The 15,201-nt window shown below is 43.4% G+C and overlaps 1 protein-coding gene and 1 pseudogene across 1 annotated transcript in view; one reads left to right on the top strand and one right to left on the bottom strand.

Moving 5' to 3' along the window:
- Positions 1 to 11,019, top strand: part of Xpo7 (exportin 7) — a 92,828-nt gene extending 81,809 nt beyond the window's left edge. The window contains exons 22-28 of the mRNA XM_085828755.1: positions 4,823 to 4,905; positions 5,288 to 5,502; positions 5,865 to 6,003; positions 6,883 to 7,043; positions 7,605 to 7,703; positions 8,424 to 8,551; positions 9,482 to 11,019. Of these exons, the coding sequence (XP_085684881.1) occupies positions 4,823 to 4,905; positions 5,288 to 5,502; positions 5,865 to 6,003; positions 6,883 to 7,043; positions 7,605 to 7,703; positions 8,424 to 8,551; positions 9,482 to 9,575 (919 nt within the window). The 3' untranslated portion in view covers positions 9,576 to 11,019. The remainder of the gene's footprint in view (positions 1 to 4,822; positions 4,906 to 5,287; positions 5,503 to 5,864; positions 6,004 to 6,882; positions 7,044 to 7,604; positions 7,704 to 8,423; positions 8,552 to 9,481) is intronic.
- Positions 1,621 to 2,085, bottom strand: LOC110309054 (large ribosomal subunit protein uL23 pseudogene; annotated as a pseudogene).
- Positions 11,020 to 15,201: the final 4,182 nt, after the last annotated feature.

Below are 15,201 nucleotides of genomic sequence, written 5' to 3'. Positions count from 1 at the left end.
TACTGATCTTCATCCCTCCTCCTCAGTTCTAGGATTACAAAAATGTACCAACATACCTGATTTTTTGCAAGGCTTAAGATCAAACCAGGGCTTCCTGCATGCTAGAAAACACTCTTAACTAACTGAGGTAGATCCCCAACCCAAGGTGGCTATCCTTTTTTTCCCCCACTAGCCCTAAGATATCAGTTCTTTTTTTTTTTTTTAATAAAGATTTATTTATTTATTTATTTATTTATTTATTTATTATATGTAAGTACACTATAGCTGTCTTCAGACACACCAGAAGATAGATCAGATCTCATTACAGGTGGTTGTGAGCCACCATGTGGTTGCTGGGATTTGAACTTGGGACCTGTGGAAGACCAGCCAATGCTCTTAACCACTGAGCCATCTCTCCAGCCCCCTAGGATATCAATTCTTAAGAAGTAATCTTGGCAGCCCGGATTGGGTTTTTGTTTTGAGGGGAGGGGGTTATTTTGTTGTTGGTTAGTTTGGTTTGGTTTGGTTTGGTTGGTTGGTTTGGTTTGGTTTTTAGCCTTGGCTATTCTAAAATTCATTCTGTAGACCAGGATGTCCTCCAACTAATGGAGATCCACCTGCTTCTGCCTCCCAAGCACTGGCATTAAAGGTGTATGTTACCACCACCCCACCCCCAAAACACACCCAGGCCCAGAGTGATTCTTGATTTCGTCCACTGCCCAGACATAGACAAGTTGACACTTGGGGATGGTGCTGGTCATTTTGTATTTCAGAGTAAGGACTTACAAGAAAGATATGCTATTTTAAAGGACCTGTAGTTTGAGAATTTATTTTCGTTTTAATGATGAGTGCAGGTGCCTGCTGAGGTGAGTGGCATTGGCTCCCTCTAAAACTGAGATGTAATGAATTACAGGTGGTTGTGAGCTCCATGACACGGGTGCTGACAACCAAACATAGGTCCTTGAAGACAAAGTTTCTCTATGTAGCCTCGGCTGTCCTGGAACTCGATCTGTAGCACCCGCCTGACTTTGCCTTCAAGTGCTGGGATTAAAGGCTTGCCCCACTTAATCTTTCTTAATACAGAGTTATGGCAAATGGCTCACACTTATGATCCTAATACTCAAGAAGCTAAGGCAGGAGGATTGTTTCAGGATAACCCAGGCTACAAAGTGAGATCATGTCTCAAAACAACAGGAAAAGGCTAAGGGTAAAGTGCTGGCGGTACAAATGTGAGGATCTGAGTTTGTATTCCCAGCACCATAAAAAAGTTAAATGTGGCTGTACAGATTCATAGTCCATACACTGAAAGAAGACACTGTCTCAAAATATAGTGGGGAAGCCAGGCATAGTGGTACATGCCTTTAGTCACAGTACTTAATGAGTAAGGCAGGTGGATCTCTTGAGTTTGAGGTCTGCCAAGGCTACATAGTGAGACCTGGTCTCAGAAAAAGGAGGTGGAGAGCAGTGTAACAAGACCATAGCCATTGGTCTCCATACACATAGGCAAGCACACGTGTATACACACGTGTATACACACATGCATACACACACACATAGTTGTTTATTAGCCTAAAAGATTGACCTTTTTTTTTTATGGTGAAAAAAAAAGTATATATTTAGAATTAGCCATCTGGACTCAGTTTAGATGATTCCAATCTCGCTGGCAACATCTAGGGCATCATAATCAGGAGCCAAGCAAACATACGCCTTCTTCTCTCCGTCAGGCCTTATCAGGGTATTGACTTTGGCCACATCGATGTCATAGAGTTTCTTGACAGCCTGTTTGATCTGATGCTTGTTGCCCTTGACATCCACAATGAACACAAGAGTGTTGTCCTCTATTTTCTTCATGGCTGACTCAGTGGTCAGTGGGAATTTGATGATAGCATAGTGGTCAAGCTTGTTTCTCCTGGGCAAACTCTTCCGAGGATATTTTGGCTGCCTCCGGAGCCGCAGGGTCTTGGGCCGCCGGAAAGTGGGTGATGTCCAGATCTTCTTTTTATGGCTGTGAACGCCACTCAGCACCGCCTTCTTAGCTTTCAAGGTCTTCGCTTTGGCTTAGGCTTTGGGAGGGGCAGGAGCTTCCTTCTTTGCTTTCGAAGACATCTTGGCGAAAAGCGACTTTTTTTTTTTAAAGGTAGTAAAAGTTTTCAATACATCTAATTTTAGATTTGTTTTGCTTTTTAGGATACAAAGGAAAAAACAGTATGCTCATAAATTTCTCATGGCACCTTTTTTTTCTTTTTTGGATATATATTTTTTTTTAAACATGCTTTCTTTTTTTTTTGTTTTTCGAGACAGGGTTTCTCTGTATAGCCCTGGCTGTCCTGGAAATCCGCCTGACTCTGCCTCCCAAGTGCTGGGATTAAAGGTGTGCACCGCCACCGCCTGGCTGAAACAGGCTTTCTTTATGTAGCCCTGGTTGTCCTGGAACTCTGTGTAGACCAGACAGGCCTAGAACAAGCATTTTTAAAGCTACCATGGTGATGAGGTGTGTAATATTCAAGAGAGACATAACTTCCCGTGAAGCCTACTCAAGAGCTATTAATTTATAAAATAAGTATCTGAGAGCACCCAGTCTTTAAAGGTCACGCAACTTCTTAGCTGTTACGGACAGAGTCTCTGCCATCAACTGCTGTAGCACAGTAAGATAGACACCAAAAATGAGTGCGTTCATAGTGAGCAAGGGGATTGCTGTGAATTTCAGGTCAGGTTGGGCTTTTTTTTTTTTAAACAATTTATTTATTTCATGTATGTGGGTACACTGTAACTGTCTTCAGATGCACCAGAAGATGTCATCGAGTGCCCATTACAGATGGTTGTGAGCCACCATGTGGTTGCTGGGAATTGAACTCAGAACCTCTGGAAGAGCAGTCAGTGCTCTTAACTGCTGAGTTATCTCTCTGTCCCCAGGTTGGGCTTTAATGAGTACCAGACCAGCCTGGGGTGCAGCATCAGACCCTATGCCCCCAAAAGTAAAATGTACAGAAAGAATTTTAGCAGTGATTAAATACTGTTTTTTAAAAAATAATAAAATTGAAAGGAGTTAGAGGGTTCCAGGAAAACCTTTCACAGAAACTGATATTTAGGCTGGGATCTGAATGACAAAGATTCTGGTGAAACTCCAGGTAAAAATTGTAAGCAGACAATACTGTTTTAACATCCTATGATAGGCTCAGCTTGCTGGGACTTGAGGCAGAACATTGCCTCTGTGGCTGGGTCCTGGTGAGCAAGCACAGCTCGCAGAGGAAATCAAGTTGTGGACAGAAGTGCCAGTGCTCAGAGCCTTGGTACAGAAGTACCAGGTAGTATTGAAAAGCAGACACGTCTCCTCACTGCAGTAGGAAGGCACTAAGCATTTTATGCCACTTTGTCCATGATTTGGTTCCATCTCTTAAGGTTAGTATGGCTACCTGCCATGGAAAGAGTAGACGGCACTGAAGACAGCGAGAGTGGAACAGAGCAAGCACAGGGGAAGTGAGTGGCCTTAGGGCTTATTTTAGAAATACGTCTTGGGGCTGGAGAGATGGCTCAGCAGTTAAGAGCACTTACTGTCCTTCCAAAGGTCGTGAGTTCAAATCCCAGCAACCACATGATGGCTCACAACCATCTATAATGAGATCTGATGCTCTCCTCTGGTGTGTCTGAAGACAGCTACAGTATACTTACATATAATAAATAAATAAGTCTTTAAAAAAAAAAAAAAGAAATGCGTCTTGGCTGTCAGCAGCAGAGTGTCTCGAGGACTCTGGATCATGAAGGCCTTAATGATCCACATGACATTGCTCCAAGATTACGTAGTTAAAATGCATATTCTGGCTTTAAGAACAGTCGGAAACCAAAACTAAGATTGTTAACATTTATCCTTCCCTGTGTGGTATTTGAGTGTTAGAGCATTCCAGATCTCTTTGTATTCTTAGAAAGTGCCAATAAGCCAGGCAGCCAGTGGTGGGGTATAACATTAATCTCAGCATCAGGAGGCAGAGACAAGCATGGTCTACAGAGTGAGTTCCAGGACAGCCAGGAGTACACAGAGAAACCCTGTCTCAAAAAACCAATGGTTTTACCAGGCATAGTGGCACATTGCTTTTAATAACTACTAAGGAAGTAGAGACAGGCAAATCTCTGTGAGTTCGAGACCAGCCTGGTCTATTGCGTGAGGTCCAGGAGAGTACATACTGAGATCATGTCTCAAAAAGAAAGATAAAAAGTGGTAATAGTGCTTACTCTTCCTTGTGCCACCAAGCCTGTGAGTATAGCAAATGAAGACTTTTAAGGCAGTACTAATAAATGACTGGTAGAAGCTATACCATAAATAAAACTGAGAACTTTAAAACCTTAGTTTTATCTACTGTCCTGTTGTTTTGCTTGGTTTGATTTGGTTGTATTTTAATGGTTTCATTGTTGAAGAGCAGAACTTGAACCTAAATTGTTGGGCTTTAAAGAAATCCTGTCTTGAAGAGAAAAATAAAAAAAGAAAGAAAAAAGAAAGAAGCAACATCATCCAAGTCATAGTGGCGCACGCCTTTAATCCCAGAACTCGGGAGGCAGAGGCAAGCCAGATCTCTGTGAGTTTGAGGCCAGCTTGGTGTACAGAGTGAGTTCTAGGATTGCCAGGGCTACACCAAGAAACCCTGTTTGGGAAAAATAAAAATAAATGAGTGAGAGAGAGAAGGAGAGAAGAGCAACATCATTGAATTAGAAGCGTGGTTCTTTCCTTGGTGGAGTAAGCAGTTTGCAGCAGTAGTGCTGGGCCACCCGTGGAGCACCAGAGAGAGCCTAGAGGAACCTCATCTCCTAAGAAACACCTCTGACTTGTTGTCTTTCTGTATTTTCTGCTCAGATCTCAGCGACTCCAATTTGATGTTTCATCTCCCAATGGTATCTTACTTTTCCGAGAAACCAGCAAGATGATAACAATGTATGGTAGGTGCTTTAGAAAGATACGCCCCTGGAAGTGAATCCAACAGTGTGTGGTCTCGAGTTAGATAAACAATAGCTAGGACAGCATTTCCATGGGGTCCTGTGTTCCTTATTCATAAGTATCAGACTGCCAGATGTCACCAAAGACCTGCTGAAGTGTATGTTGTATATGCCTTTGGAGTAGGAGTGTTAGGATGACTTTAAAACTATGAATACCAGGTGTGGCATCAAATGTCTTTAATTTCAGCACTTGGCATTCACAGGGGCAGGCAGACCTCTGTGAGTTCAAGGCCAGCCAGAACTATGTAATAAGACCCCATTTCAAAAAAAAAACAAAAAGTACTATGACCATGGTTGTATACATAGTTCCTATATGTTTTTGCAGGCAATCGCATCCTGACACTAGGAGAGGTGCCAAAGGATCAGGTCTATGCTTTGAAGCTCAAGGGTATCTCCATCTGCTTCTCCATGCTGAAGGCTGCCCTCAGTGGGAGTTATGTCAACTTTGGGGTCTTCCGTCTCTATGGAGATGATGCCTTGGAAAATGCCCTACAGACCTTCATCAAACTACTCCTCTCTATTCCTCATAGTGACCTCCTGGTAAGCCTAAACCTCATTGGCAACTTCACGCTCAGGTTGTGTTCATTCTTTTTTCTGCCTGTGACTGTGATTTAATGTTTTTCCTAAGGAACTACAACCTCACTCCTTTAATCCCAACACTTAGGAGGAAGAGGAAGGCAGATCTCTGAGTTCAAGAACAGCCTGGTCTACAGCAAGGTCCAGGCCAGCCAGGGCATTATAGAGAGATCGTGTCTCAAACAAACAAGAAACTACAACCTCATTTCTTTCTACTATAACTTTTTTCTCAACTAAAAGAACTATTTTGCTAAACTATTTTGACCTCCCTCCCTGCTAAAGTATCAAATGATTCAACTGATTTTTTTTTTTTCTCCTCTGCTCAGGATTACCCCAAGCTCAGCCAGTCTTACTACTCACTACTGGAAGTCCTGACCCAGGACCATATGAACTTTATTGCAAGCCTGGAACCTCATGTCATCATGTACATCCTCTCTTCGATCTCTGAAGGACTTACTGCACTTGGTAAGCACCCAGGTTGTCTGGTTTATGCCTACATAATTAGGCCTTACATAGTAGTGAGTACAGAGGGGTAGGTAAGCCCCAGGTCACGAGAAGCTGGGGACCTGGAAAGCCTCACATCAAAGTGTACATGTAAAGCCTGGAGAGGAAGTCCATGGGGTACAGGAACAGCAAGCACTAGCATTTATCGGCAAGAGGAAACAGGAGGTCTAGCTGGCTTGTGTAGAAGGGTTATAGAGGAGTAAAATCAAGCTGAAATAAGCAGGCATAATGCAAATCAGGCAAAATCCCCTTGGCACATTAGGAGGTTGATAGTCTCCTGAGCATACTAGAAGCTATGGAAGTGTATGCTTGCCTAGACTTCATTATCTTGTCAACCACTTCAATATTCAGGCTAAATAGCCCTGATAAAAAGAACTTTTGAATTATCCACACCTCACTGTCACTTCCATGATACGTCCGTACTTCTCTCTAGGACAAAGCCATATCAAGGACAGTCTAGCCCCAAGGGAAATGATTTATGTGTTAAGTATTCTTCACTTAGCCTAGTAGCCTTCCCTAGTCAGCATGTACTGCTGTGTGTGTCCCTTGGGAAAAGCACACATGGCTGTGGTGGTCTCTCTCAGGCTGATAAAATTGTCTTTGCCAGTGTCCTCCTCTACCAGTAACTCGGGCTCCGACGTCAGGCTCTGTGTGTTTCTAGCAGTGTGATTTTACATGAGTCTCATGGCTTCTCCAAGCTGGTGTCTCTGTTGCCAGAGGCCACACTTACCTCCTAGAATTCTCAAGAGCATATATTAGAGACAAAATTGGAAAGGATTAATTATCTATTCACCCAATCAGCAGCAGCTCAGCACTCCTGTTCTTCTACATTTTTTCCAGACACCATGGTATGCACAGGCTGCTGTTCCTGCCTAGACCATATTGTGACGTATCTCTTCAAACAGCTGTCACGTAGCACCAAGAAAAGGACAACACCCCTGAACCGGGAGAGTGACTGCTTTCTGCATATCATGCAGCAGCATCCAGCTATGATCCAGCAGGTAAGGCATCTGAGGTCTATAATGGTGGTGTGTCCCACAGTGGTTGAGTGTCTCCGAGAGAGGAAAGGCCAAAATGACTCACATCTCACTGTGCATATGTCCTTTAAAAGGCAGTGGATTTTTAATTTTCTAGATCTGAAAAACATCTGAAATGAAGTGAGTGTCACAACCCCACACCTTCATCCTATCTCAGGAGCACTCTTCCTTCCATGCATTCCTCTCTCACTGCAGGGAAATGGAGAAGGAGTTAACCATGTCTAGCTTTCTTAGGGCTGGCTTGTGCTCCTTTTTTGCAAAGTAGAAACAAGAGTACAGCACAGAGCTGGGAATGTGGCAGTCCTTGCTGGATGTACAAAGGCCCTGGGCTCAGTCCTCAGCATTGACAAATAAACAGGGAAAGACCACCTGTAAATAAAATTTTACCATAAAATTTTTCCTTAAAACAAAAGACCAAAATGAAGCTTCACAGTATTTCTGCTTAACTTACACAGAAAAGGCCTGTTTGGAGCCTGTCCTCTCATCTTAGGTAGCCAAAGCAGATCACTGCCTTCTTACTTGTAGATGCTGTCCACGGTGCTGAACATCATTATCTTTGAAGATTGTAGGAATCAGTGGTCTATGTCTCGACCCCTGCTTGGCTTAATACTACTTAATGAAAAGGTAAGCAAGGACCAGCAAGAGGCTGTGGAGCTCAGGTACTTAAAGCCAACCCTCACAGCCTGAGCCTGAGTTTAAGGGTTTTTTTGTTCGGCTTTTGTTTTTTGTTTTCTTTTATAATTAAAATATTTTATTTTTTAATGTCTGGGTGTTTTGTATGCATGTGTGTATGTGTACCACATGGTACCTGGTACTCTTGGAAGCCAGAAGAAGACATATGTTCCCCTGGAACTAGAATTACAGATGGTTGTGAGCTGCCCTATGGGTGCTTAGAACTAAATGGAGGTCCTCTAAAAGAACAGCCAGTGCTCTTAAATGCTGAACCATCTCTATCTCTGTCTCAAGCCTTGAGATGTCCCTGACAGGACCTCTGATGCCAGGTCTAGAGGCAGGTGCTTACAGATCCAGCACTTGGGAAGTGCAGGAAGGAAGGTGGATCCACAAGTTCAGAATCATGAGTTCCAAGATATCCTGAGGCATTTGAGACACCCTGCCTAAAAACAAATAGTGTGGTGACTGTGCCATGGTCAGCAGCGAAAGGGAGGCACAGTAATCGTTAACAATCCACCTTACAAATTACAAGCTTCTATTTTAAAATAATATGAAAACATCCTTTAAGTGCTTGGATTTTTAAAGTATAAATTGAATTGTGGTAGATACTGCCTTCTTTGGGGAACATTCATCTGCCTTCTTTCACTTTCTGTCTTGTTCCTTGACCCACAGTATTTTTCTGACCTAAGAAACAGCATCGTCAATAGCCAACCACCAGAGAAGCAGCAGGCCATGCATCTGTGTTTTGAAAATTTGATGGAAGGCATTGAGCGGAATCTTCTGACGAAAAACAGAGACAGGTAAGTGTCTGGGTCTTGCCAAGAAGTGCTATTATTTTTCAAACTATTGAAGCAAGCACAGTTCCATGTGCATCTCTATTCACCAGATGTGAGGTACATAAAGCAGTGCTGTCTAGTAGAGAGGCAAGCTACATGTGCAATTTAGATTTCTTCATGAAAGTTTTAGTGGTAACCCAAAACATCCACAGTTATTTTGGTGTATGATGTTTTAAAATTGAGAATGTAAACTCTCTTTATTATTGAGGATGTAAGGTAAATCTTGAGAAGCATTTCTGTATTACACCTAATGACGTGCCTAAACTGAGATGCTAAGTGTTTGTCAGAAACACCTAATCTGAATTCTATTTCATAACCGTAGAGTTGATACAGGATTCTGTACCCTGGCTGTACCAGACATCAAAAATTAACTATCTGGTTTATCTTAATTGTATAATTTTAGTGAAAGTGTTTTAAAATAAAAGTGATTTGAGTGTGAATGGAGAACTGAATTTAAATATTATTTGATTCAGCTCTCACTGGCCATAGGCAAGTGCTCCCTAGCCGTTTATAGTTAGCAGGTTCCATATTGAACAACACAGCTCTATGTCCTTAGTCTCTCAACTCTGAGGACTGTAACAGCCTCATGTCATTTCTGCCTTTACTTCCTAAGGTTAATTCCCATCTCTTGTCAAGCAGTTAATATATCTGTGTTGCTGCCACAAGCCCAAGATGGCCCTCCCAGCTTCAAGTGTGACCATCTCTGGTCTGCCATGAAGTTTCCAGGAAAAGTAAAGGTGTAAATAAGACCACCTTTCCCTAATAGTTCTGAGACTGAGGTCAGCCGAGGAGGCACCATTTGCTGTATTCTGCTTCTCAGTAGCCATTTCTCTGCCTAGGAAAAGACCTTTCCTTTCTACCTCCTCCCCCAACCCACATGCATCCTTTCTGCAGGTTCACCCAGAACCTGTCAGCATTCCGTCGAGAGGTCAACGACTCAATGAAGAATTCCACTTATGGAGTGAATAGCAATGACATGATGAGCTGACAACTCTCGGACTCTACCTTGCAGAGCAGCGTCCCTTTGGTCTGGTCCAGAGGGTGAACAGTTGCAAGGGAGAGAGCCTGGCTGATCCCGGCTCCTTCCTCCAGGGGTATGGGGGAAATGGCAAAAGTCAACCAGCTATTTCCCCAGAAAGTACGGGGAAGTACGGGGTGTGCGTGCACTCACTGAGGGACAGGGCACTGCTGGTTCCTGGGGGACTGGGGTGGGAAGGGGTGGTGGGAGGAGACAGACGCACAGGCATCTGAGCCTCCGGCCGCTCCTGGGGTCACCGTGCAGGGAGAGCCCGGCGCCCTGCCGCAGCCTGCCTTGTATAAACATGTACATTTTTTCATAACGTTTTCAACAAGGTTTATATTGACTCAAGTTTAAAAACAAAAGTGTGACTGAAAACTTTTTACAGAGTCTAGTGCACCAATGCTGACGTGAGGGGTGATGTATGGCGAGTGAAGAAAATGTGCATTGTGGTGGCCTGAAGCTTTATTGGACAAGGATGTGTGAAAGTGCAGAGATATATTTAGTGACACAGTGTAGAGAGGCAAAAAAGGAAAAGACTCCAAATGTCTATTTTTTCTTACTGCCCTTTCCCTCCCCACCCCCACTGATGCGTTCCTGACGCTGTATTAACCTTGTTATTAGGAACTCTGAGCCATGCGGGAGCACCACCCTCCCCATCCAGCCTCCTGCAGTGACCGACAACTCCAGCTAAAAGACTCTGGTGTTTTATCTCCATCCTTTCTCCCATTTACTTAACCCTCATCCTCAGAAAGATGCCTCTTGCTATTAAAAGTTGGATTTATGTTTTAGGATTCTTGGTCTCTATAGGGAGACGGCAGAGAATTGAGCCATTTGCTCTCTTGTTGAGCAATTTGCATGAGTCCACCAGAGGCCTAATATGTGTGGCCATAACTTTTGTCTTCCCCAGCCTTTGAGGCAGTGTGTATGGATGTGTGTGTGGATATTTATGTATGTACCCTGCACTCATGAATGTATGAACTGGAGGAAGTTACTACAGGGGAGGGGTTCTTAATAACAAGGTCTACCTAGCATGAAGTATTTAACATTCTCCCTTGAAAAATATACATTTTTATAAAATAAAAACCATAATAAATGTTTTGAATATTAAAAAAGAAAAGTGAACCTACAGAGGAACATTGGATGGAGAAAACTCTTTGCCTTGTACTTTCCCACAACTGCTGCTAGTTGTACACATCTCTAGTTCAGCTCTTACCCATGGGACATTACCAATTAGGTTTTATTTTTATTTTCCTCAACCCTCACAAACAAGCTTATTAATTTTCCTTCTCCTCTGGCGACTGTGTGGTGAATCTTTTCTTGCGTGATCAGGTTGCGGATAGACTTGTAAGGGTGTTTGCTGCATACAGTGTAAGCATTGTGACCGCCAATAAACTTCGATGGTTTCTACTGACCTGGTTTCAGCAGTCACGTGTAGTATGTTCAGGGATGTGTCTCACTGTCAACACATGGAGATGTTTAGACAAACATGCTTTTTTTTTTAAAAGCCAGTTGGTGCAGAAGTCCCTGTATCTTGTAAAACTAACGCAGACTGTGTCTGCCTCAGCTCTTCTGACTGGTTCAGCTCACATACTTATAGCATAATGTTCTCACAGAGTTGTCAGAATGAAGACAATCTACCTCTTTCCGGGTAATAAAGTGGCGACCTACATATAAGCAGTAGCTGAAGAAAGGCCCATTGTGTTAGTCCTTACACCTGCCTCTCTGATACAGGCTGGGCTTCATTTATTAGGCCTTGACAAGGTCAGTAGCAAATGTTTTCCCCTGGAATACTATAGAATGCATAGGCCAAATGAAGCAAATAATGAAGACTAGTTTCTGTGATTTATGGCCCATAGTGCTTTCATTATGAGGGAGCCCATGGCTAAGACCATTGAAAAGCAGGAGCAATATAGGGCAGTTGTGGGTCTCTTACCTGCAAGGGCCCAAGCGCCAATCCTGAATAGGAGTCCTAGAAAAACCATCCTGGCACATGCTGAGGAGAACCTGGGATACTAATGCTGAAGCAAATAAGACAAAGGGACTAGAAAGCTTTCTCACAAACACTAGAAAAACCTTGAAGTAACAGCTGGTCAACAAAACCCCAGTGTTTCTCCTACAAAGTCACCCCAGGGGCAAGAAGAGGCTCACCAGGGATGGTAGTGCCTGTGGTCAGCCACAGCAAAGTGCTTAAGCTTGAGATCTCCTGTGGCCCCAAGCTGAGTAAGACTCAGCTGACAAGGGTTGCCCTGGCACACTAGTGCATGCCTTTAGCCCCAGCAATTGAGAAGCAAAGATTGGCAAATTGAAGTTTGAGGTCAGGCGGGACTACAAAGAGACCATGTCTTCCCCCAAAAAAAGGGCATGGGGAGAGAAAGGAAGGTTTTTAGGATTTGGGAAATGAAAACAGGATTAGTTCAATATATACCTTGGCTTCAGAACAAAGCCATTCTGGACTACATGTGCCTCCACCCCCAAACACACATTACTAATTTCATAAATTTTTTTTTTTTTTTTGGTTTTTCGAGACAGGGTTTCTCTGTGTAGCCCTGGCTGTCCTGGCACTCACTTTGTAGACCAGGCTGGCCTCGAACTCAGAAATCCGCCTGCCTCTGCCTCCCGAGTGCTGGGATTAAAGGCGTGCGCCACCACGCCTGGCTAATTTCATAAAATTTAATCTAATACGAAATTCAGTTATTTTTCTTTTTACTTTTTTATTTTGTTATTAATTTTCTTTTACAGTCCAGTCATTATCTCCCTCCCTTTCTGCCCTCCCACAATTCCTCATCCCATTCCTCCCCCCACCCCTCTGAAAGGATGCCCCCACACACCCCTATACCCCACCAGGCCTCCCCATTCCCTGGGGCCTCAAGTATTAGGTGCATCTTCTTGCATTGAGACCAGACCAGGCAGTCCTCTCCTGTATATGTGTCAGGGGGCTTGGACCAGCTAGTGTATGCTGCCTGGTTAGTGGCTTAGTGTCAGATCTCGCTGGGGAGGGGGTCCAGGCTTGTTGAGACTACTGGCTCTCCCATGGGGTCTTCAGACCATTGGTCAGGTGTAAGTATCTGCTTCTGTCTCAGTCAGCTGCTTGTAGAGCATCTCAGAGGGCAGCTGTGCTATAGACTCCTGTTATGCATGTCCTTTTGGGTCTGAGATGCCTCACTCTTGATATTTTCTAGTTCCATCCATTTGCCTGCAGAACTCATGATGTCTTCATCCTTGATAGCTGAATAGTATTCCATTGTGTAAATGAACCACGTTATCTGTATTCATTCTTCCGTTGTGGGACATCTGGGTTGTTCCCAGCTTCTGGCTATCACAAATAAGGCCACCATGGTGGAGTGCATGCCCTTGTGGCATGGTGTATGCCCAAGAGTGGTATAGCTGGGTCTTCAGGTAGGTCTATTTCCAATTTTCTGAGGAACCTCCAGATTGATTTCCAGAGTGGTTGTACCAGTTTGCAATCCCACCAGCAATAGAGGAGTGTTCCTCTTTCTCTGCATTCTTGCCAACATGTGATGTCACCTTAGTTTTTGGCCTTAGCTAATCTGGTCAGTATAAGGAGGTATCTCAGGGTCATTTTGATTTGCATTTCCCTGATCAGTAAGGACTCTGAACATTTAAGTGCTTCTCAGTCACTTGAGATTCCTCTGTTAGGAATTCTCTGTTTAGTTCTATACTCCCTTGTTTTTTATTGGGTTGTTTGGGTTTTTTGGAGGTTAGCTTTTTGAGTTCTTTATATATTTTGGATATTAGCCCTCTATCAGATGTGGGGTTAGGGATGAAATTTTTCCCAATCTGTAGGCTGCCGGGAATCCTATACCTTCCTCTTTTCTCAGATGGCAGGGAAAGGTGTATGTCGTGGTTATCTGTGCTGTTCCTGGACACTCAAGTGTTTCATCCACACAGTGATATCTGGAGTAAGCTACACTGAACCCTAAGTTCCCTTACTGATGTTTATTAAATTTTATTGTGTGCTATGTATTTATTAGTTTAACCCAAATAAAGGTAATATTTTCCTACTACAGTGCAAACCAAAGATGGGATTTTACTCAGAGTTGACATGTTAGATTTTTATATTCTGTTTTTGTTTTTATTTTGCTGGTTTTTTAAGACAAGACTTCTCTGTGTGACAGCTCTGACTGTCCTGGAACTATATAGACCAGGCTGGCCTCAAACTCAAGAGATATGCCTGCCTCTGCTTCCCAAGTGCTGGGACTAAAGGTGTGCACCACCAACAACCTCCTGGCTAAGTTCTGTTTTGATATGTGTTCTTATGTAGGCCAGGTTAGATTCAAATTTAATGTAGCCAAGGTTAGCCTTGAATTTTGGCTCTCCTCCCCTCCTAAGTACTGATATCATAGACATGTGGCACCATGCCTAGCTAGGCTTTGAAATTTTAAAAAGTAATGACTTGAGGCAGGTACCTCAATTTGTATTATCTTTTTCCAGAGCATAGGCTTACTCTAATTACTCCCTCCTGGAGAGGGATGCTCCAGTATCCTGTAATCAGTTTCTTCCAAGCACATAGGCCGTTTCCAGAATAGCCATGGGCCTAGAACATGGATTAACCTAGGTAGCCAAAACAGCACCCAGCCAGTTCTGTCCAAACCAGAACTGACAAGATCGACAAACCTACATGGTAACTACTAATGTGTCAAACAGCAAAGCAAAAATGGAGAGGAAGAACAGTTGGGTTAACTATAAAATTCTTGCCACACTTAGGAAAACAAATTTGAAAGAACTAAAATGTGTAGCCCCAACTACAATGAACCATCTATTAGCTCGGTGCAGGATGGGGGGCGGCAGGGGGGGGGGACCTCTTCCTTTCAGCTATCTTCTAAGTTGATGACACTTGAGTGTTTTCCAAACTCTAAATGCTGGCTGGTCAGCCACTTTGGTATACCTGAGAAACAATTTCCATTAAAGGAAGCTGCTACCGGACAATGGGGCTGAGATCATCAGAATGAAGGGTAGAATCGAGTTTGGAAATGACTTTCCTTAGCAGTTCATGGTTCCCTGTCCCCTTGTCATCTGTTCATTCATGACACTTGGCATCTATGGGCTGGGCCTTTTTCATAGTCAGCTACAGAAAAAGGAACCCAGGGAATCAAAACACTTGGTTCAGCTCTTCTGTGCAGAACCCATTAATAGTAAAAAGTGAACAGGGCAAGTTGTAGCCCGGTGGAAGAGTGCTTGTTCAGTTTGTACAAGCCCTGATTTTAATCCTCAGCAATCCCATTCCCCAGGATCAGTGAACAAACAGTATAATAAAAGCTGTATACACTGCATTATATACTTTGTGTGTGTGTGTTGTTTTTGGAGTCAGGACTTCTCTCTGTAGCATTGGCTGTCCTGGAACTAACTCTGTAGATTAGGCTGGCCTCAAACTCAGAGATCCTCCTGCCTCCACCTCCCAGAGTGTAGGAATTAAAGGCGTGCATAACCACCTCTTGGTGCATTTATACTTTTAATTGAAGACTTCATAAAAGCATTCAGCACACAGAAACAGTAACCAAACCCATCTCATCACAGGGTTGCAAAGGAGTGCAACCTGAGCAGAAGGGGATCACCTAACTCCACAAACATCTGG

The sequence above is a fragment of the Mus caroli genome, unplaced genomic scaffold (genome assembly GCF_978045245.1).
Source record: "Mus caroli unplaced genomic scaffold, Mus_caroli_1 scaffold_12, whole genome shotgun sequence".
Lineage (NCBI taxonomy): Eukaryota > Metazoa > Chordata > Mammalia > Rodentia > Muridae > Mus > Mus caroli.
The sequence above is the reverse complement of the archived record's forward strand: the minus strand, read 5'-3'. Positions and strand labels throughout refer to the sequence as shown.